The 22756-nt window shown below is 35.3% G+C and overlaps 4 protein-coding genes across 5 annotated transcripts; 1 reads left to right on the forward strand and 3 right to left on the reverse strand.

Annotated features, from left to right (window-relative positions):
• Positions 1-372: 372 nt before the first annotated feature.
• Positions 373-5365, reverse strand: LOC147763604 (putative RNA helicase mov-10-B.1). The gene is made up of 4 exons (XM_087004829.1): positions 4919-5365; positions 3120-3208; positions 2478-2593; positions 373-2155 (listed from the first exon to the last, which is right to left on the reverse strand). The coding sequence occupies exons 1-4, from the start codon at positions 5348-5350 to the stop codon at positions 2091-2093; spliced, it is 702 nt and encodes a 233-aa protein (XP_086860955.1). The 5' UTR covers positions 5351-5365; the 3' UTR covers positions 373-2090.
• A 7278-nt stretch (positions 5366-12643) lies between these two features.
• On the reverse strand, positions 12644-15410 carry LOC106159567 (aquaporin-5). The gene is made up of 3 exons (XM_013535882.2): positions 14373-15410; positions 13865-13951; positions 12644-13477 (listed from the first exon to the last, which is right to left on the reverse strand). The coding sequence occupies exons 1-3, from the start codon at positions 14922-14924 to the stop codon at positions 13313-13315; spliced, it is 804 nt and encodes a 267-aa protein (XP_013391336.1). The 5' UTR covers positions 14925-15410; the 3' UTR covers positions 12644-13312.
• A 991-nt stretch (positions 15411-16401) lies between these two features.
• Positions 16402-18045, reverse strand: LOC106159559 (uncharacterized). Its single transcript, XM_013535871.2, has 2 exons — positions 17881-18045; positions 16402-17421 (listed from the first exon to the last, which is right to left on the reverse strand). The coding sequence occupies exons 1-2, from the start codon at positions 18036-18038 to the stop codon at positions 16794-16796; spliced, it is 786 nt and encodes a 261-aa protein (XP_013391325.2). The 5' UTR covers positions 18039-18045; the 3' UTR covers positions 16402-16793.
• Positions 18046-18279: 234 nt separating this feature from the next.
• On the forward strand, positions 18280-22728 carry LOC106159541 (retinol dehydrogenase 13). 2 transcript variants are annotated; one of them, XM_013535852.2, is made up of 8 exons: positions 18280-18395; positions 19175-19266; positions 19682-19800; positions 20185-20340; positions 20749-20853; positions 21149-21358; positions 21593-21800; positions 22299-22728. In XM_013535852.2, exons 2-8 carry the CDS (start codon positions 19193-19195, stop codon positions 22396-22398), a joined length of 972 nt encoding a protein of 323 aa, XP_013391306.2. In that variant the 5' UTR covers positions 18280-18395; positions 19175-19192; the 3' UTR covers positions 22399-22728. The 2 variants fall into 2 exon arrangements, with proteins under 2 accessions (XP_013391306.2, XP_013391296.2); XM_013535842.2 differs by having other exon boundaries at positions 18312-18414.
• The last annotated feature ends 28 nt before the right edge of the window (positions 22729-22756 follow it).

The following is a 22756-nucleotide window of genomic DNA, read 5'->3' on the forward strand; positions in this document are numbered from 1 at the left end:
CCTTAGAACTAGGCGTACAAAATGTGTCTTCTAGCTAAAGTTATTATTATGGTGTATGTGTAATTAAAAAAAAAAACTACGTAAGAGTGACAATAGGTCATGTGTTTCGAATGCACCCCCACTCTCCGATCAGACATTACTTTTGTATAATTCACAGTCCATCTTCGTTGTAGTTTGTGACTTTACGTCATTTCTTAGTGAAGCGGTGTTGTCCTCAATTTACCTTAAATGTCCAAATTACTAAGAAGAAACCACTTGCAAGAATTATAAGGCTTTTTATACTGCTAGGTCTATAGACGTGATACACACGATATTTTGCAACCCCACAAAATCTGTTTCTTAAAATTTTGGTTCCACCACAAAGCTTAGCACTATCATTCTTTTTTGCTTTATTGATATATTTTCAGTACATAAATAACCATTGTCTGTTGCCCAATTTTGCACAAAATTAAGATAATCCCCAAAACCTCATTAATTGTGTTTCCTCCATCCCAAAAAATATTAAAAATTTCTCCTCATAATTTAGTAGTGCACTGGCATCTACACAGTACATAAATGTATCATTATAATAACATCTTGTTCTTACTGATAACATAATTAGCTTAATTCCATAACAATTCTAAAATGTTAATAACAATGAAAATTCAAAGTAGACGGCAAGATTCTTATTGTGCTGATAAAGATAAAATATGTAAATTCAATACTGATTAGGTACTGTATACTGGCTCATTGAAAAAAGGGAACCGTTTCACAAAAAAATTAAGCTTAGACTGCTAAATCTGGATAGCCAACTATACAAAGTCAACTTTGCGATATTGTCTTACAACTACAATTTTTTAAGAATGATTGGTCCACAGTTGATGAGTAGAATATACATAAATGGGCTACTGACACCACTGCAAGTAAAAGACTTGCCAAGACAATCAAAATGTAAATCAAAGGAAAGTGAAAAGAAAGTAAAAAGACTGGAAAAAATGAGGCAAAATTGATAACTTGGTTAATGAGCGAACAATACTCTAGTTTTGATTAAATCAGAACTTTTCTTGCACCTTTTCTTGGGGAATAGGGGATTGGTGTAGTGAAAGCCCAACCTTAACCTTTGGATGCTATTCTCATTAAACATATGCATAAAAGACAAAATTTAGACCACAAATAGATTCATGCAATCTACCAACCTTTTTTACAGTGAGTCATTGCAACTTATCAGTTATTTCTGGCCTAGGCTATCTGTAAGATTCTTACAACTGTGAAGTGCAACTTAGCCAGCTAAGTCTTTATAGGCTCAGATTTTAGACTACAAACCAGCTTCAAACATTTAGTAAAGCAAGTGCAAGGAATAGTTAGTTTGAAGGCTCTGCCTCCCCATGGGGTGAGAACAAACACAGTCACACTGTATGATACATTACAGAAAACATACTCTGGAATTTTACATTTTCACTAGTATAGAATCAATTTGATTTCTAAAACTGACTTATTATAAAAATACTCCTGTCAATTTAAAACTTTTTCATAAAGCATATCTGAAATACACTGATAAAATGTTATTAAAAATATTAAAATTTGATATTCACAGATAAAATAGGCTCAAGTCAAAATGATTAAGACAATTATTGAAGCATTATTCAAACCCCAATTTTGATTATTTTCATACAATTAGTGATTCACAAGTTCTTTAACAGAGTTGTACCTAATCTGACTACATGATATCTATCAAAATCTCTCTAAAATCAAGTGACAAAAAATGCCCACAGTTTCAAGCACCATAAAATATGGCTTAAGTAAGTAATATCCTCAATTGTTTCATAATAAACGTCATGTCACTTGAATGTACCATTCTCCAGAAAAAAAGATGAACTTGCAAGGTTTGATAAGTCTGCGTTTACAGGTAGATGTCATAGTTTAATATACATGAGGCAGCTTTATATCGTGGTCAACAATATTATATTATATCAGTTTCTCTAGCCTCCATGTCTTATTCGTCATAATATTTTGATTTTCAAATTCAGGGTCCCCTAGTAAAAGATCTTGCATTTCCTCTTGATCACAGAAGAATCTGAGTTGAGAATACAGTTGAGAATACAGAGTTAAAATTAGGCCTCTCCTCTCCACTCGGGGTCCTCTTGCAACTGAACCTGGCTGACATCCATGGTTACATCTTTAAAAATAATATATTCCCAAAAAAGTTTAAATGGTGCAGTAATAATAATAATAATAATAATAATTAAAATCAATAAATCTTGGACACATTACTTGTCGTACGTCTGAATAACATGACAGACAAGAAGAAAATAGTTGCTCTTGAAAATGGACTTTAAGTAATGAAAATGCAAGATGACAGCTAGTAGATAGTACATGTGCATGCAATTTATTTGAAATTCTGACTTTTCAGTCCTAATGATTTAGGTTATTTATAGCCAATAATCTGAGAAAATAAAATATTCAACAGAGAAATTGATTGCAATAAATCCTGCTCGTACCTGACTGCTTAATATTCACTGCAGCAAACCTCTCTACGACATCGTCGAGCTGATCAGTAGGGTCATCGTAATCACATCCTGTGTACGCTTTTTTCTCGAGGCAGTACTTAAGGAAACTACACCAAAGAGAAGTTGAAAATAAAGAAAGAATTGCCTACTTTCTTTTGTCTTTCTGTATGGACTTTCATTCACAATAAAAGAAAGAATTGCCTAGTAGACACTATTTTGTCTGTCAGTTTGGAGTTTAATTTACATGTTTTTTAACTTTCCTTTTTTTTCTATTTTTTTTCATTTAACAGTCTGTCTGAACTAAAACATGATAGCTTTCTCTTTTTAATCTTTCTATCCTCTGTTTTTTTTTTTTTTTTTTTTTTTTTTTTTTTTTTTTTTGTCAGTCTGTCTGAACAAACATTAAAATTTTAATTTATGAACTTTATTAAATCCTTAACATTTCTTTTTTTGTTGGTTTGTCTGTCTGTCTGAACAAGAGTTCTTAGAAACAATGAGATTAAATAAAGATTAAATAAAAGAAAAAAAATTTGAACCTAACATGGCTGATTTGTGTTTGGTTTGAAAAGGTCTTATAATTTGATTGAACTTTTTTTGCTTACTGATCAAATAAATTAAAATAATTCACTTCACCTGTTCCAATGTTCATCTTGCGAAAGAAGAAACGGATTCCCTACAACAATCAATAGGGCCTTTGCTCTTGTGATCGACACATTAAACCTCTGAAAAAAAATTAATCCCACATGTAACTGTATGTGCGGGTGAACACTGAAGACAGTATAGTCTGAGACTAACTGTTCATATCTCTTCTGTGAATTCCGCATCACATGGCATAGTCTCTGCAGTGCCATAGTGGAAAGAAATGGTGATGAAAATAGTATGGACTATAGCTGTTTAAATAACCTTACATTTCAAAATATGTGTGTGCACATCCACATGTACAAAGTCTTATGAATTATGTGTTCACGCATATACACATGCCACAGCACAATCATGGTAATGACACTATCTTTTCAATGAGCAAAAATTATCAAACTTTCAAATGTATACCTTTATAAACACATAAAGTATATAGTATTAGTGGTACTCTTACTGCACAGATTAGAACTATAGAGTAGCTTACTTTTTTATTCTGTTGTGACCATCCAATAGGAATTGGGTAGGAGTATTAAAATTTTAAAAATTAATGGCCTAAAAAATACCGCATCTGTAAAATTCACGATTTCCCCCCCACTGAAATAAATCAAGTTATTACCATATGCTGAGGTGGCACTAGCAATTTTTTCTTAAGCCAAATTACTACTTTTTCATCACTTTTTTCTCCAAAATGGTTTTAATTTGACTAAAATAAGTCAAATCAACCCTATTTTGTTTAGCCAATTGAAGTCAGTTTTAGCATTTGGCTTAATTGGGCAGTGTTAACTCTACCCCAGTTTGTGTGTCCACATGCATAAGTGTACAAATGACTGACCTTTGGGTTCTTTAAAAAGCCCAGCTTGAACTCTGCGTCCAGAGCCAGCTAATCAGGGTTACTCCTCACGGTGGACACCATGATGACCCGTCTCTCCTGACCCTGAAATTCCTCCACACTGCCCACCTTTAGTCCCGAAAGTTTTTCTTGAACAGCAGTTGCCTCAGTTTTTGAACCTGTGGAGAGAATAAAAAGGGATGTCTGTGCATTTACAGGCCCGTAACCAGCAATTTCAAAAGGGGGGTTCTTTTTCTGAAAAAGTGGACCTTTTTCCATAAAAACTTCATGTACCTAGATCAAATTTTACCCACAGTGGACCTTTTCCCAGCAAAAGTGGCAGTTCTTTAAAACCCCCCTGGCTACGCGCCTGATTTAATACTCATCCGTTACATTCAGCATTTACTTTATCTTTATCTTATGTTACTAGTAGTTAGCCATAACTCTGAACAGGCTGCATACTGTTAGTACATTACATTATAACCAAGCTCCGGTGGATTAGTAATTGAATTTGCCATGTGAGATGGGAGTGAGCAAATTCACCACAATTTTAATTTTAATTTTTTAAATTTTTCTTTATACTTTATCACATGTACGCTTCTGTAGTTAAAGTAGGACTTTTCATAAGCCTAAGAGTACCATATCTATAACATACTATTAACTCAGATGTATTGTGGCTGTACTTTAAGGTAAATGGAATGTTGGACCTTTAAAGAATGTTGACTACTGGCTCTTTAGAGCTACGCCACATTCTTAGAATCTATTGCCCTAACTCAGCAAAAAGGCCCAGTTAATAATTGTAAACAAATTTGCAAAGTTTTACTAGGCAGCTTCAATTAATTGGCATTTGGCGTGAAGCCCGATTTGATATTGCAAACTGTTGTTAGTAACTTGAAAAGGGAGAGGGACTGGGGAGGGGTTGCCTGTATTCATCATGGAATAAGCTCTGTCATATTTCCCTCACTTGTTTTCTGTAGGGGGAAATAATTCCAATTTCATTCTGCAAGACTCGGATGCCTCTGGCCTCCAGTAGCTTCTCCACATATCCCAACACAGTAGTTGCTTCTTCTGGATTGAAGAATGATGGACTCCTTTCCTCCCTCATGTCCTCCCCAACCACTCCATGGAATACAAAGGGATACCCCATTTTTGGTAAACCTTCCCAGTTGCAGAGGGACTCCCTGGCAAGTCGGTCAGCACAGGCTTCTAGCTCGTTGTCGTAGAACTGTTCGTTTGGAAGCTTGAGGATAGCAGGATGTGATCTGTAGTTTTTGAGGAGTTTTGTAAGGAGGAATGGGTTGTAATGGCCTTGACGTTGGTACAGTACATCTTGATCGTCGTCATCTGAGCCAGGACTCGAACCGCCCCTCTTCTTGTACACATCACAGTAGGTCATGTATTTTTCTAAGAGTGAGAGTCCTGTAAGACATTAAAATGATGAGACATTTCATATACATGTATAAATATATAAATGAAGTTATTCTTTATCAAAGAAACTAAATAACTATGAGGTTCAAAAGGTTTTAATTTCACCATTATATGTACAAAAGAGATGAAAGAGACATTTTGTCAATGCTTAAGTACAAAATCTCTACTACCACATGTAAAAGTATTTCAGTGTTTGCAATTTTACCAGAGCTTATAGAACTACCAAAAAAAAAACTGATCCTTGTCAAAACCTAGTCCTAGTCAAAAGAAAGACTTTCTTTTGTCAAATTTAAAATTATTGAAGGAATAATTCTGGGCACATCCATAGCAGTAAAAATGTTCCATTAATTGCATTACCTTTTATTTTACTTAAATCTTAGAAGCAGAAATCACTGGTCAATAAAAAGCTTTTAGAATAAGTCCTACATGTATATGATTTTACCAGACTCTCAAACACCTTTGTAAATATTATAGTTAATCATAGTACTTTTGTCCACAATTTTCAACTTCACTTTTCTTTTAGTCATAGTCTTATTTCATTTTTATTTAAGCCCGAGGTAGTAATGTAACTTCCCCTTTTAATGCATTTCATAACACATACACTCACACACACTGGCAGATTAAAACTTTACTATTACTCATATTATCATTTTTATTATAATGGCTGTTGGGGGCATATTATTATAATTTTAATTTAAAAATATATTGAAAACTATTATAATTATAATTATATATATTAAAAACTTATTTGCAATATAAAACAAAATTTACCTGCATAATTATCACTGCTTCCTTATTATTAATCCAGCAGAGAGCTTAACCTTTGGGAGTTTACAGGGAAATATCAACAAGTGTGCTTTATGTAATCTCATTTAATGGCCTATTAATTAGGCAAATGACTTTATAACTTTATAACTTAGCCTAGTGAGACCCAAGGGAAATTTACAGACCGACCCTCTCAAAGGTCTTCAGGCCCATAAGTCACACCCTTAAGAAATGCACAAAACAATGATGCACAAAATAGGAGACTATCAATTCTGATACAATAATACATTATGTTTAACTGCACAGTCAACATCAAATGTTTTAAAATTATGCACAACAGGTAACACCGACGAAAGTAAAAGCATAAGGCCCATCAGAGTTCAAGTTTATACTTAGAAAGTGCCAAAATGAGAAAAATGAAAATTTCACAAAAAATGCATAAATTTAATAAAAGTGATAATCTAATAGAGCTGGTTTTCTAATATGAGCTGTATGTCAATCCTAAGAATCATTCTTGTAAGCATACTAGTTGAAAAATTAGAAAGTAACAGTTTTCTTTCTATAACGTTAACGGTGGCAGTGTACAAAAGAGGTTTTTTGTCAATTTTGATGCAACATTACATAATGATTAACTGTATAAATACCACCAATTTTTAAATATCTACTATTAAAAACATGGACATTAAAAAAAGGTGATTACCACTGGGCTTCATGCCCAAGGGAGCTCTAAGTCCCACATTGAAAATTCCAGTATGTGAAAGATAAAAATTTTCACAAAAAACCTCTATAACTTCCAGAAAATTAACTAATGAGACAGATTTTCCAACTGAAGCTGTATTTCAGTCCTATGTTTCTTTCCTTTAAGTGTAAAAAGAGCAAGTGACATGGTTTTCCTTTCACGGTCACTAAGGAGGCAGTGCCTAAAATAGGGTTTTGTTCAATTTTGATGCAATATTACATAATGCTTAACAGCATAATAACCATCAGTTTTTTAATGATAAAATAAAACTATCATGGATATTCACAAAATGTGTCTAGCCCATAGAGTTCAGAAACACTTTGAAAATCCCAAAATCTAAACAAGAGAAACTGTATTAAAAAGAGTTTATTTCCATTTTCAATACCTTTTTTACATGAAAAAAAATAATCGATTTACTGTCATTTTTATATGATCAATTAAAATATGTTGTCAAAGGAAAAATATCAATAGAACAAATTTAAATGTCCAACTTGCTCCATTCTGAGATTCTTAACTTAGTGAATGATTGAATCTGACGAACTTCAATGATATGAGTTCCCTTCCATTTTTGATACTTTATTACAGAATTGCACAATAAAAGGTGTACTGTCATTTTTATATAATCAACTAACAATATTTTTAAGAAGCAGAAAATGTCAAAACAACATTTTTACATATCTAATTTGTTCCATATTGAGACTGTTAACATGCCTAAGAATTAATCTGAAGAAAAGCCACTTATATGCAAAAAGGCTAATAACTTCATCAAAACTTAACTGATCAAGCTTATTTTCAAACTTGATCTGTATATTAGTCAGACTGATCACTCCTGTAAGTTTCAAGACAAAAGGCTGATTGGTTTTCCTTAAAATGTGTTATCAGTGTTGCATATATGCTGAATAATGGAAAAAAAAACAGCATAACTTTAAATTTGTAAAAATAGTCCAATCAAGCCAATTTTCGAACTTGTTCATCAGTTCTGTAAGTTTCAAGCCAAAAGGTAAAATGGTTTTCCACTTATCGTGTTATCAGTGCTGCATATATGCTGAGAAAATGCAGAAAATGGTTCATTTTGTTAATTTTGATGCAATAATAAATCATGCCTACAATAGCACTGTCAATCAACACTGAATTTTAATCATGCACAACAGGTGACATCGTCAATAACAGGAGCGGATCCAGAGATATATTTTCTGACAGTATTCCAAATTATTTTTGTTGATCCATCCTACATTTTTGATGGTCTTCCAACAGAAAATAAACAGATACCCATCAATATGAACTTTAAAATCTGAAAGACCCAGAAGACGGCCTCAATCCACCCCTGCAATAAGATTACAGTTTCAGGACCAAATTCACATAATGAAAATCCCAATATTTGAATAATGATGACAATGCATAAAATAATATTACATAATGTTTAAAGACATAAAAACCAATGCAACTGTTTATGTGGAAATACAGAGAATGTGAAGAGCTTCAGGTGGATGGGAGCTGAAAATGCCAGTGTTTGAAAAATAAATTAAAAAGAAAACACAACAAAAATATCCCATTAAAGCTGCTATTCAAACTTTTAATCTTGCTGTAATAACACTTGGACCTAAATAGAGCTATTTAGGTCCAAGAATAACATGATATGAATAACCCCAATGTGTTTGAGGATAATAAGGCACTGTTATTCAAATTTTTTTTTCTTTTGTTAACTTATTTGCAATATTAAACAACATTTACCTGCATAATTATCACAGATTCCTAATTATGTGACACAGTTAAGAGAGCTTAACCTATGGGACTTTACTGGGAAATCTCAACGTGTGTTTTATGTAATCTTATTTAATGGGCACTTGGAAATTAATTAGGCAAATGATTTTATAGCTCTGAATTTAGCTTGTGACTACCCCAAGGGACAATTACCACCATCCATAAACAGTAGCCCCATATAGCACTCTATAGAGCTGCATTGCTTCCAGAACAGAAAACAATCACTCTGATTTTCCAACACAAACTGCACGTCAGTCTTACAAAACTTTTCAGTAAGTTTGAGTATCATAAGTAACATGGTTTTTCCTTAATGGTCATTCCGGCAGCCATTTCCAAAATAGGGTTTTCTTCAACTTTTATGCAATATAACATAATGACCATCAATTTTTAATAATAAAATAAAAGTATCATGGATATACAGAAAATGTGACATGGAAAGGTCTTCAAGGCCATGGAAGTTCAGAGTCACACTTTCAAAATGCCAAAATGTACCTGTATACAAGAGATAACTGTATTGAATTGATTTTCTTCCATTTTCAACACCTTTTTTTCATATAACAAAGTAATCAATTTACTGTCATTTTTAAATGAACAACTGAGAAAATTGTTGACATAGGAAAAATATCAATAGAACAATTTTAAATGTCCAGTTTGCTCCATTCTGAGATCCTGAACATGGTGAATGATTGAATCTGACAAACTGTAAAGATATGAGTTTATTATTATTTCCATTTTTTGACACTTTATTACACAATTACAGGTTTACCATCTTTTTTATATAATCAACTAACAATATTGTTAAGATGCAGAAAATGTCAATTCACAGATGAGATTGTTAACACGCCTAAGAATTAAATCAAAGGAAAAAACACTTATATACAAAAAAGGCATAACTTCACCAGAACTGAACCAATGGAGCTTATTTTCGAACTCCATCTGTATTTCAGTAAGACTGATCACCCCTGTAAATTTCAAGACAATTGGCCAATTGATTTTTCTTGAAATGCGTTATCGGTATTGCATACATGCTAAAAAAAGTGAAAAAACAGCATAACTTCCATAAAATTAGTCCAATAACGCTGATTTTCAAACTTGACCTGTGTATTATGAATAGTCATCAGTTCTGTAAGTTTCAAGCCAAAAGGTAAAACGGTTTTTCACTTATCGTGTTATCAGTGTTGCATATATGCTTAAAAAAATGAAAAAAGAGCATAACTTCCATAAAAATGGCCCGATCATGCTGATTTTCGAACTTGACCTGCATATTATGAAAGCTCATCAGTTCTGTAAGTTTCAAGCCAAAAGGTAAAACGGTTTTTCACTTATCATGTTATCGGTGGTCAAAGTGCACGGCGACGACGACAGACGCAGGTGATGGCTATATGTACAGTGTCTGTACATAAAAAAGCGTGGCCTTAGGCTTCGTTCACATGCAATGTCTATTTTCTATTTTCTATTTTCGGTATGTCTTATGATCACGGTCTGTGCACTGAATATCCCGCGGCGTAATTACTGGCAGCGCGAGCCAGTTACTTATAGTAACTTATAGTAACTGGCTCGCGCTGCCAGTAATTACGCCGCGGGATATTCAGTGCACAGACCGTGATCATAAGACATACCGAAAATAGAAAATAGAAAATAGAAAATAGACATTGCATGTGAACGAAGCCTTATATTATAATATGCGACTCCGGACAAAAAAATTCATAGAATGTGCTAGATGAGGCAAAACAAAGATGTATGCTGTTGTGAATGCTGAATTAATTTTGTCTTAGGCCACACTTTTTTATTTTTATGGATGACATCCTCTGGGGACCCCAAAATCGGTGCGAGCGGGCGAAAAAAAAAAAAAAAAAAAACAGTCCAAAAAAAAAAAATGCTTAAGAAAAGTTTTGTTTTCAGTACACAGCTGGAAACACTAATTTACCACAGAAACACGTATCAAACTAACAGCATGTCTTTATCCATGCTCTCAAAATATTAAAGCGTTGTGAATAGGGCCTACTTCGTAGAAAGGTAAAAAGTCATGAATATATATAGGCCTATGCTGCATATTACCAAATCTATTTAAGGTTATTTCATGCATTCTGTTGGTATAGCAATCAATAAAACAAATATCAAATAAACAGCGTGTCTTTATTTGTACTCTCAGAAAATTAAAGCATTGTAAACACTTCACAGAATTGTTAAAAAAATGAATCAAAGATAGGCCTATGCTTCCTACTACCAAATCTATTTAATATTTAGAAAAAGAATGACAACTGATTTTAGTACAATTAAAAACGCTTGTGAAAGAACCCGGGACTCTTTCACGTTGTTAAATTTCAGTCTCTCGGTTGAAATAAAGAATCCGGCGTTTTTTAACGCGCTGCTAAAAAAAATAGCATGCCCCCTACCTCCAGAATGTTACGACATGTATTGTTATAGACAGGTATGAATCAAATTCAAACAGGCTAATTCAACTTTGATGGAAGCTGTCAGTTTTTTAGACAGTTTTTTTAAACAACCGTCAAACACAATTACTACACTCTTCTCTCCTAACATGTAAAACTCCAATATCCTTTGATTGACAAGATGCCAATCAAATTCATTAGTTTCGATAGTTGCTGTCAAGAAAGAACAGCTTGATTGGCAGGTTATATAAACAAACGTCAATTACAATCATTAAACAGTGGATCACTATAGTCGTCGAACACGTTTAGTTCAAGCTCCCTACACCCTTTGATTGACAAGGTGCCGATCAAATTCAGTTAGTTTTGATAGTTGCTGTCAAGTAATAACAGCTTGATTGGCAGGTTATATAAACAAACGTCAATCATCGCGCACTATGATTTCTCTCGCTGTGAAACGGTGAGTACGCCGAAAGAGAGCGCTGAAATCTGAAGTTAGTAATTAATTTGAAAAATATTTTAAGAGAATATATACATGTTTTCAAAACTAGTTCTCTTTCTGAACCCTTCAGCGTGTCTAATACGACACTCTAGATTACAAATTATTTTGCAAAAAGAAGAATTTAGCAAAAGAAACCAATTTTAAAACAGATTCAAGTAAAGAAATATGACATTTGACGTTATTCTGGAAGTAGCGCATGTGTCATTTCAAAATTAGTACAACTACAGAGTGTGCCCCAGTATGTGCGTGGAAGAATGAAGAATAAATGTTTTTGCAATATTATGTGTGGAGCATTGACAGATTCTTTTACTGTCAAAGTCTACTTTCTGCAAACTAAATAAATAAATAAAAATAAATAAAATGATGCTAATTCATCTTCATTAAAGGTGACATTCGTGTTGAAGTTGAGGTAAGTGGTTTAATTTTTGCGGGGCTAAATGTTAGCAAGGACCTTTAATAATAAGTGGATGGGAAACAAAAATATAACTGTAAACAAAAATATTACTATCCTATTTAACAAACAAACCGCTACTTCGCTCTTGTAACTATTTTGTTAGTTTATTTTACATCAGTAAAGCGTGAATAAAATAGTTCAAAACGCCCTCACAGTGCCGTTGTTTTTGCTACTTTTAAAGCTGCTGGGGTTAGGTGAAGGAGCGAGGACAGGGGCGGATCCAGGATTATTAGAGAGGGGGGTGTGGGTGTGTCGGGGTGTGGGGTTTGGGGCCTGCTCAACGGCCCCGACAAAAATGGTGTTTTGGAGAGCAAACAGTGCCCTTTGGTACGGTTTAGAACAATGATTTAGCTTGTCAAATTATAATTTCTAGAGGGGAATATTGGGTGATATATTTTTCAGAAATCGAAAGAGGGGTCAGGATCCCCCCTCTTAATCTGCCACTGCAAAGGCATAATCTCAGACAATTTTTGTATTGAGGAAATTCTTTAATTTTGAGTTTCCAATCAAAACTCCAAAATTGAGAAGATCTCTTTAAAATGCATGCGGGCCGTTAATTTTTTATCATTAGCTTCTGTAATATAACGGCTTCAAAAGTTGGTTCCCGTCTACAAATATATTTACGCGTGCGTGCGTGCGTGCGTGCGTGCGTGTTTTAAAAATTTACGCATATATTAAACTAGGTAAATAAGTACGCACTGTTATTATTTCACTCAATTTCCTTTATGTAAAACTACGTGAAGTAACAATGTAATAGAACTTACTTACCATTTATAAAATATTTATGAAATATGGAAAATATCGCACCACTGACATTTCAAATGATGACCATGATACTAGTGTTTTTTTTTTTTTTTTTTTTTTTTCGAAAAAATACAACGTGTTGCCTAACTTATGTGCATTTATGTATAAAAAGAGTATATTGATGCAAATCAAGCCTTCGGTCTGTTGGAAAAATCACTTGTTAAAATCCGTTTCAAGGAGTAAACACAAACGAAAAGAGCACTAATAATTCATACTCCCTTGATACAAGGAAATCTTGATTATATAATTATGACCTCTTGAAAATATTTGAGACTACTACCTATGATATCAAAGGCTTCTTAAACAGTATGCAAAATTCAAGTATAAGACATATATTAATTTTGTATCACATTACTAGCGCACCCCGTGGTCCACTACAACACCCTAAAGCCAGTTACCATTCCTGTCACACTGGTTTTAAAAGTTACAGAAATACTGACGATAACAGGACTAGTTCCCAATTATCTCCTTGTCTGGGATCTTTCTGGGTAACTGTCACGCGAATGGCAGCGCATTTACTCGGGCTGTGTTTGCATCTTGGTGACTGACACACTTGAACTTCGGCGACAATTGATTTGCTTATAGGTCTTAAGTTTGTCAACTGAGGCGTCGGCAGCGAAAAGCAAGTCGTAGAGTAGAGCAGCCACCACCCCAGCTAGTAACTGACCAAGCCAGTAGACCTGAAGATATATATTATTAGGAAGCATATAAATAGTTAGCTATAGTTTTACTGCGTCCTTAAATATCTTTGTTTCCTATAAATTAATTTCTTTGAAAGAAAAAGCAATTTTCACCTACTTATGAATCATTGCTCGATCCGTCCCTACATTTGCATTCTGTTTTACGGCATTTATAATTACATAACTTAGTTCTAAATGACTGCAATGTCTTCTTGTACATTTAAGAATGAAATATTGACATTAGATACTTTCATTTGAAGGATTTTATTATTTTTATCGTCTAAATAGGGAAAGATAGGGAGCTTTGCAGGATATGTAGACACAATATGTGTTTTGGGGACATTTTCAAACGGGGATAGTTTCCCTATAACTGTCCCTGAAACTTACCCAGTGGTTCTCCCATACTGTGGACACGTACAATACGGCCGGACCGAAACTGCGGGCAGTGTTCATGCCGGCGCCTGTGTATGGGACCTGGACAATGAATAAACAAATTAATCAATAAAATTTATGATCCATTAATTATACCAAGTAACAAGAACATGCATTTAATGACTTAATTGTACCGTTAAATGGTACTGCCGTTCCACAAGTCATTTTAAAAAGTTTTGCAGGGAAAAAGTTCCCATTCTCAATATTTAATAAGCAAACCGACATTTTAGTTTTAGGCACATATTATTTTTCTGACACAACAGCGCATCATTCCTTAGTTCCAGAGAACACTGAAAACTCGACTCTCTACTTACGCTTACCTATGACACTGGAAGCGGCAAAAGCACGCCACCACAGTGCACTTACACACACAAACACACACACACTCATCTTCGGGCAAGCCGTCACCGAGGATAGGCCTATCGACAGTGCGCAGGCTTTTACCAAGATTTCATCGACTTACCGCCCACAGATGACCCATGGCGACGGACAGTCCGATTGCCAGCGGTCCGGAACCATTCAGGTCCTTTCTGTGGGAGTCGCATGTGGCAAACACAGTGAAGACCAACATGAAGGTCGCCATGAACTCAATACCAAAGCCCTGCTCTGCTGTGACGCCAGAAGCTAGCTGGGAGGTTCCAAGGGCGGCTTGGTACGCTGTTGGTGTCAGACCCTTCAGAATTGCCGCCCCAGCGATCCCTCCCACCATCTGGCTCACAAAGTAGAAAATACCCCTAACAATGGTGATTTTACGGGTCACAAGAAACCCGATGGTGACGGCCGGGTTGATGTGGCCGCCGCTGACGTTGGCGATGGCCCAGACGATGGTGGCCACGCTGAAACCAAAGCACAGTGAAATTGTGGCGAGGCTTTGCATGTTGTTAACGTTTGTGGCTGAGCCGCACGATACCAGCACAAGGAACAGGGTCCCCAGGAATTCCGCGAACATCGCCCTGTAGAGTCCAAGAGAACGGACATCTTCCGCGCTGGTCACGGTTGCCATGGATCCGGACATGGTTGTCAAAGATTATTACAGATTTCTTGGGGGGTTCGGTATTTGTGAATTTCTCGTGCGGTGAAACTTTTTTGTCGTTTTTTTCGTTTGTTCAGTTAGTCAAACTATTTTTTAAAAAAGTGTCTCTTTTCTTACGGTCTTTGTGAAACGTTGTAGCCTCCTTCGGTCGAGATACACCTGTTCAAACTCTGTTATGTCACAATCTTGAACCGACGTAAGTTTCAATTTCTCCGAAGTCACTGCCTACAAACGAATATCTTTTTCTTCATAAATTGACGACGACCAGGTCAACAAATGTCACTTTTCCCCACTAATGCTGTTTCAGCATTACTTATTAGCGATTAAACCCTTATGAACGCAATGTTTGCTGTTCGTCAATAGTTTTCGAGCAAAGCACCCTTGTAATGTTCCACATTTTAGTCTCTTTCGACCCAGTTCTTCCTTTCTTTCTGATGTTATATATAAAGAATTTCTGCTTACTATTCATTCAAATATTGACTATTGATTGTCGAGAACTCTCTCCTTTTATGATAGCGTTTCATGAATGGGGGGCGGTATTATTCTTACACTCGCAAATTGAACAGCAGTTGAGGCGCTTTGCAGCCTTGTGTGCTTTATCTGAAGAGATTTCTGAAATAATATTCAGAAAGTATTGTACTGGGTGAAAACAGTCGCCATTGCTATTACATAAATCTTAAATTCGTGAAAAGCGAGAGTGAAAATTTGCCAAGTGAATTACTAAAACGTAATGAAATGTGAAAAGCCAAACAGCACTGAATGTACAGTTGTTACTGTAGTAACTGTTGCGTAGTGGTCTCCATAGTGCGCGTTCTTCGAATTTTTATAACTTGATTATCTGCTTACTATTCTTTTGGGGGCAGCCAACACTCGCGCTGTCGATATTTTCTTGGTTGCCAAGTGTCCAACATAACGAGAGACGGCCCCACATTTCATCGATGTATGAACAGCACACATTTCAGCTCAATAGTTTGGTGGATTCTAGTTCCATTTTAGATGTTGAAACTGTAGAATGAGTGATAAGGGGTTAGTTTACCCCCTCCCCTATCCCGACGTTACTTATAAATATTCTCGCTTGTTCTATAGGACAAAATTGCACGGAATAGCGAAGTCACACCCTCATTAACGCCGCAAGGAAAACGCACTTTTAAAATATGAGCTATATCTAATTAAACACATTTATTGTGTTAAAAAATTGTGCATAGCGAAATCTTGCATATAATGACCGACATGTTTGTGTTTTGATACCCTTCAGATCTTGGAAAGTAATAGTTTTTCTTGTGCCCATTATAATTATACGATAATAGCCAAAGTTCACTCAAAAACATTTGGAAGATTATGCTGCTAATAATAAGTGGCAGATTGGAGATGAACCAATAGTTACAATTTTTTCTTGTAATATCCACCCCGCTTAGGTACAGGTGGGGTGTGACCTGGCCGTTCTTAGGGTCGTGGTGGATTGGCCTATATAAAATGTAGATTTATACAAAAACATGATGAGAGAGGCAAAGAGAGAGCCCTTCAGTTGTTTGCATACCAAATTAAAGTAATTAAAGAAATTGTTAGAATAAAATAGAAAACAGTTTAAAAATCACTTTCAAGAATTATAATTAAATCTTTACTGATTTGTCTATCAGGATGGCATTTAAAAATTGATTTATATGAATGTTTTCAACAGCACACAATCGTTTGCTCACATTTTGCAAAATTATATGATAAATTTATGCAGAACTGTTGTCTTGTAAGATGTTTCAAGGGGTGCTATCTCTAAATAGTCTATAGATCTTTCTTCATTATGGTTAACAACAAAAAAGTAATAATAATAATAATAATAATAATAATAAATTATTATCACACATTTTCAAGAGCCTTGTCAATCAGCTCTAGGGCTTGGAGACCTGTCATCTGTAAGGACACATCCCTGTCTCTGTTCACCTGGGGCTCATTGGGGTTAATTCTTATCAACACCCCTCCTTTGCTCCTCTCCACTAACATTTCACCCTGGAATCGGACCGTGGGAACTGCAAGCCCTGCTCCAATTTCAACAACAACAAAAGGTGTATGTGGATCAGCCTTTAAATCGCTGACAAACTGGTTAAATCGGGTCTGCTGACCATCTGTCCTATGACTCACCCAGTCCCAGTCCCCAAACATGAGGATATTAGGGCGTGCTAAGCCCTGGGGGTCTAAAGGTGGGCCCCTGGGGAGTGGCTCAGCAGCATGCAGTGTACTCTCATCCACCTTTGGGTCAAAATCAGGGGGCACAGGCCAGATAATATGGTTGCTGTCACAATTAACAAGCTGGAGATAATTTATGCTGCCATGACACTCTATGAGTCTGTCTTCTGAGAATCCTGCCTTTTGGAAGTGACCATCAACATTGCTAGTGAAAACAAAGTAGCCTTTGTCCATCCATCTTGTCCATTTCCTCAGGATGTGGAAGCCTTCATGGGGTGTGGTATTCTTGTATAACTTGTACCTGAAAATTATTATGTTATGTTAAAATATATTATGTTATAATGAAGGCAGATTTAGTATTCATTTATCGACACATTGTATCTGTGATTATGTGATGTCCACTAACACACCCTGTGAGAACCTCTCGTGACTGTATGTCGCATTACTTATAAATGGCACGTATAGTACGTGCTAACACTACTGCACAGCTGGAATTGAAAAAAGTATGATGTTATCAAGCTTGTACATAAACGGATACAAAATTACTTTATTTGCGAATGATTTGATTCAAAGTGAGTTTGAGGACACACACAGTTTCTCCAGGATTTGGACATTTATTGTTCTGAGAGTTTATAACACTGTGTGTTACCAAGTAAGGCCGAAAAATGAGTCAGATCCCTCACTCTCTCCCACAGACACACATTCAGACTCCCCTCCCTCCCCCCCCCCCTCCACACACACAAAATTACCAACAGAATACCTGTGTCCAAAAAATCCCCAAGCAAAAGTTGGATCTTCCAGAAACCAAGAAGGTGTGCTCATCTGAGACAGCGTAAGGTTCATTTTTTTCAGAGGTGGGTAAGCTTTCCAAAATCCCTGGGGGCCTCTAAAATCCGGCAGGCCTGAATCTACACCCATACCCGCACCAGCTGTGATAACGATTGCTTTGGCCTGGCGTATGGCTTCGGCTGCACGAATAACGGCCGGTGGTCCTGCATGATGCCATTTCACGTTAGCCAAATTGACTCGACAGCGTGCTTAACAACACGTATATGTACACTATATATTCGATGCAACTCTTGGTCACTGATTGTCCTGTGACCCAAATGTGTCTTATCTTTCATGCATGGCGATAAAATGTAAAATTATGATTTAAAAGCCTACAAATGTTGATTTCAATGAAAGGTCATTACAACCTTCGGATCAGCTGTTTCTAACAGGAAGTAACATATTCAAATCTTAATTTACAGAAGAACGAAAAACGTGCCTGCTTAGGTAAGCGAGGAGTTCTGGGGTAAGCCAAAGACAAATCCCTCAATTTCGTACTTTTGCATTAAAAGATATTGCATTTATGCTAAACGACAAAACGATTTTCGTAGCTGATGTTTATTGAGATAGAGAAATGGAGACGTTTGTGAACTTTTATTGATGCATCTGCAAAAGTAACTCCGTTAATTGTCCTTGACAGTCGAGACTCGTGCTCCCCTTGAAGTTATCAGTCTTAGTACTCTTACCCAGTACATGCTAACGGTACCATTACGCTACGTGTTTCAACCCTGAGAAGCCGAAAACTGAGGCTAAGCTCGTACACGGTGCAGTTCTGTGCGGAGCATTCATCCATGCGTGAGCAAGTCTAATCGTCAAAGGGAGTGCAACGCTGCTGAAATGCCGCTTGCCTTTAATCATGATCTGTTGTAAAGCCACATTCAGTTACTTTTTTATGATACCACACTCGGATTAGATATTTTGTAGCATCTATGATAAGATAATTTAGATTTATACAGTTCAGGATTTGTGCCGAAAATTATATTCCCCTGGCATTTCAGTAAGAATTAAATATTTACATCAGGTACTTTTATTTAAGGGCTTTTGTATTTTTGTTAAGTCTGAATTGGGGAAAAGGAAGTAGCTTTGCAGGCATATAAATGTGACTGTGGAACAGTCTCAAATGAAAATAGTAAACCTTTCAGTTTGGGGTGTAAACTGTATGAAAAGACACTGAAAAGACTGAAAACACTAAAACTAAAAGGACACATGTGCTCTTCTCTTGCAAGGTGTGTCTATCAGCAGTTATGGTTCAGTTCTCAAGGGGTGTCACCTGGATGAGCTATGTTGGAACTACTGTAGGAGGATTTGTTCTTTTGAAGTAAGTCTCCTCTCCTCTCTCTCTCTCTCTCTCTCTCTCTCTGCTTTATCTGTACAGCATTTAATCTGCATTACGAAAAAACAAAATCAGATTAAGGGTCATCAATTTTATCATCATTTTCACATGTTTAAAAACCATAGAATTTTTCCTTACCCCTCCCACCCCTTCGGAGAGTACAAGCTGAAAAGCTGAAAATGATGACCTAGACACCAGTTTAAATCATCATTTTTATTATTTTTTAAAAGTGTCTGGTTTGTAGACTTATGAAAATGATGATTAAAATAGGTGGCCCCTAAATAAGAAAATGACTGAGAAATGAAATTTAAGGTATTGTATGTTTCACTTAGTTTTTGAATAAAAATGTACATGTTATAAATTTACTGTTATTTAGATTATATTTTGACATTACCATAAGGTACATTTATGGTGGGGCAAGATATGAAGAAGATACTCAGATCCCAGGCAAAACTGTGATCATTACCGGTGCAAGCAGTGGCATTGGGAAAGCAACTGCATTGGAACTTACTAAAAGAGGCAAGCAGACTTAAGCATGGATTGTTTAACTTTTTTATTGCAAAACTTGAATAAGGTACAGGTTGAAAAAGATTTGGCCTTGGAGGTTAAACTAATAAACAAATTGGAGTTTGATACAGGAAGTATCTGTTTGAATTTTAGTGATTAGTCAAAGGAACAGTTTGCAAATGGTGGTGATTAATAACAGTATTTTGACAGATGTAAATGTATTTATCTGGGTAGACTGATATGTAACAAGGTTAAAGTTGGTTAAATCTGGATGAATATAAAGTTATGTTTGCTTTAATAAACAAAAATAATTTTTTAAACAGAGCACTTAAATAACTTAAAAATTTTAACTGCATCATGTTTTTATTCATTTAGTTGCATTATCTCCTTATCCAGGTGCTCGTGTGATCCTTGCATGTAGAGACCTGAAAGCAGCAGAGGAGGTAAAAACCAAGATTATTGAAGAGACCAATTCTTCTCTGGTTTTTGTGAAAAAGCTGGATTTGGCATCTCTGACCTCAATCAGGAATTTTGCTGCAGATATTAACAAGAGTGAGTGATAGTGACCTTTGGGAACACAAATACTTTTGCTTCTGCATTTCCATACCTTTCCAGATCTTATTTTTTGTATCTTTACACATTTTTATATGCTCTTTTATAAGATAAGGCAAAAAGATGAAGGGAAGTAAAGAATATGATTATTCTGTCTGAAGTTATTTGTTATTTAACTTTGAACATTTTATCAGTAAGCCATGTATTAGTACATATTAGTTGGGCTCTCTGTCATTGTTTTTTTTTTAGTCAAAGAAAAAAAAATGACCAAAAATGTCTCTGTGATTTATTAAGCATTCAGGTATCCATTGGGGATCTGAACTTCTAGTTTTATCTTATCACTGTGTTACATAATTGTAATTATCTTTGGTAAAAGATTGTGATTTAAGTTCTTTGTTCTGTTTGTAGCCCAGAAAAGAGTTGATGTCTTGATCAACAATGCAGGAGTAATGTACTGCCCACAGTCTGTCACCAGAGAAGGATTTGAGATGCATTTAGGAGTCAACCATTTTGGTGAAGGAATTGCTTTCTATTTTCCATTTTAAATTTTATTATTTTGATTTGAATTAAGTCATTTTCCCTCTTTGATTTCCAATGAATGATGACTAGTAAATGTATTTTAAAAAGCAAGAAATGAAAATTTATGCAGTGTAAAATGCAGTGTTCATTTCTTCATATTTTTACTAAATAATGCAGATGTTATTTGATAAACACATTTATTACCATATGAATCAGAACTAATTGCTGGTTTGTTATGTGTTTATTTCACTTATTTTCATTTATGCAATGAAAAAAATATTATTTCCAGGTCCTTTCTTGCTGACCAATTTATTACTAGACAAAATGAAGCAGTCCAAGCCAAGCAGAATAATATGTGTCAATGACTCTGTGTATAAGGATGGACAAATAGATTTTAAAGATTTGAACTGCAAGAAGTTTTATGATGAACGACATGCCTACAGACAGAGCAAGCTGGCTAATATGTTGTTTGTTAATGAGCTGGATAGAAGATTAAAAGGTACTTTTTGCAACGGAGAGAGAAAATTAACTTTTGTGAAAACTTTCTCTCTTTCTCTCTCATTTCTGATAGAGTTTGGGGATATTTGTCATACCCAAAGTTGTATCTTTTCAGTTTCATACAAGTAGAATAATATCAAGTAGATTTTCTAGTTTTTGTCAAACTGTTGTACTCAAAAGTTATTTCTATCATCAGAAACATGGATATTAATATTAATAATATCTTGAATTTCAGATACAGGAGTCACAGTAAATGCTGTCAACCCAGGAATCTGTAATACAAAAATCCACAGACATTCAAAAACATACCATTCCATATTTTTGGGAAATATCTTGGGATTTTTGCTGACCATCTTTGCCAGCAACCCACAACAAGGATCACAGACAGTGGTCTATGCAGCTGTGGCTCCAGAGTTGGAGGAAGTTTCTGGAAAATATTTTTCGTAAGGACATCTTTTATGTATATCTTAAGCAAATCTTAAATGTTGCATTAAATGCTTCTATTACTAACCATAAAAATACTACTGAAATATTTTTATAAGCTCCAATTTGAGTCAGTGAGATCCTTTGTGGGTGCATGGGCTTTTCTTAGGGTATGTTCACAAATCTGTGCTCAAATTTCATGGTGGTAACTTTTTTTATAAACGTACTAAGTTACTTAAGTAGTTTCTTCATTCAACAAGTAAAATTAGATCATTCACACTTCAGTACGTCTGTGTCTGTCCAGGAATGCCATCCCATTCCTCCCTGTACTGTCTGCATGAACCCCATAGAGAGGTCAGGCAGAGTGTAACATAATTCTGAAATGTTGTTGAAAAAAATCTGATTTAAGCCATTGATTGGAGAAAGAATTGCAGTGGCTAAGTGTTTAGCAGAGCATAAGAAAAAGCTTTCTAGGTAAACATACTAAGATTGAATTTTCACCATCTTTGATTTTCCAGGAATTGCAAGGAAGAAAAAATTAATCCTGTAGGGAAGGACACCAAGGCAGCTGAGAGGCTGTGGCTTATTAGTGAAAAATGGACAAGATTAGTGAGTTAATATTGGTAGTTCATAGACCAGTCAGGGTATATAATCTCCAGATCTTTTCTATTAGCAGTTAAATTTAGAAGAGAAACAAGATTGCAAAAACTGGAAAATTCTCACTCCTAGGAAGGACTAAAAAGACTGTAAACTACTTCTAAATTTTGGACCAAAAGATGCCAATGTATCCATCAGCTGGATGGGAAATATGACAGTTTTCTTTGAATTACCATATTACATATATATATATGACACAAATGGACCTTATCAGCTTCTGAGAGGTGACCTAAATCACTGAACTGATATCAAAAACAGCAATGTTGCATCTTCTGGCAGATGAGTGAAAATAAACATTTTATTATATACTGGTGGCATT

The sequence above is a fragment of the Lingula anatina genome, chromosome 2, assembly GCF_051362555.1.
Source record: "Lingula anatina isolate TDL-2025a chromosome 2, LinAna3.0, whole genome shotgun sequence".
Lineage (NCBI taxonomy): Eukaryota > Metazoa > Brachiopoda > Lingulata > Lingulida > Lingulidae > Lingula > Lingula anatina.

Bases quoted from the DNA above. Each gene is read 5' to 3' on its own strand.
- LOC106159559 (XM_013535871.2), bottom strand. From the start codon at position 18,038: ATGGGTGTAGATTCAGGCCTGCCGGATTTTAGAGGCCCCCAGGGATTT. The intron at 17,422-17,880 runs GTATTCTGTTGG...AATAATTTTCAG, and splicing joins TGGGGATTTTTTGGACACAG to GTACAAGTTATACAAGAATA.
- LOC106159567 (XM_013535882.2), bottom strand. From the start codon at position 14,924: ATGTCCGGATCCATGGCAACCGTGACCAGCGCGGAAGATGTCCGTTCT. The intron at 13,952-14,372 runs GTAAGTCGATGA...TTCATTGTCCAG, and splicing joins CCATGGGTCATCTGTGGGCG to GTCCCATACACAGGCGCCGG. The intron at 13,478-13,864 runs GTAAGTTTCAGG...ATATATCTTCAG, and splicing joins CAGTATGGGAGAACCACTGG to GTCTACTGGCTTGGTCAGTT.
- LOC106159541 (XM_013535852.2), top strand. From the start codon at position 19,193: ATGGTTCAGTTCTCAAGGGGTGTCACCTGGATGAGCTATGTTGGAACT. The intron at 20,854-21,148 runs GTGAAGGAATTG...TATTATTTCCAG, and splicing joins TTTAGGAGTCAACCATTTTG to GTCCTTTCTTGCTGACCAAT. The intron at 21,359-21,592 runs GTACTTTTTGCA...CTTGAATTTCAG, and splicing joins GCTGGATAGAAGATTAAAAG to ATACAGGAGTCACAGTAAAT.
- LOC147763604 (XM_087004829.1), bottom strand. From the start codon at position 5,350: ATGACCTACTGTGATGTGTACAAGAAGAGGGGCGGTTCGAGTCCTGGC. The intron at 3,209-4,918 runs GTGAGGGAAATA...ATTTTTTTTCAG, and splicing joins TTTCCCCCTACAGAAAACAA to AGGTTTAATGTGTCGATCAC. The intron at 2,594-3,119 runs GTGAAGTGAATT...TCTTTGGTGTAG, and splicing joins CAAGATGAACATTGGAACAG to TTTCCTTAAGTACTGCCTCG.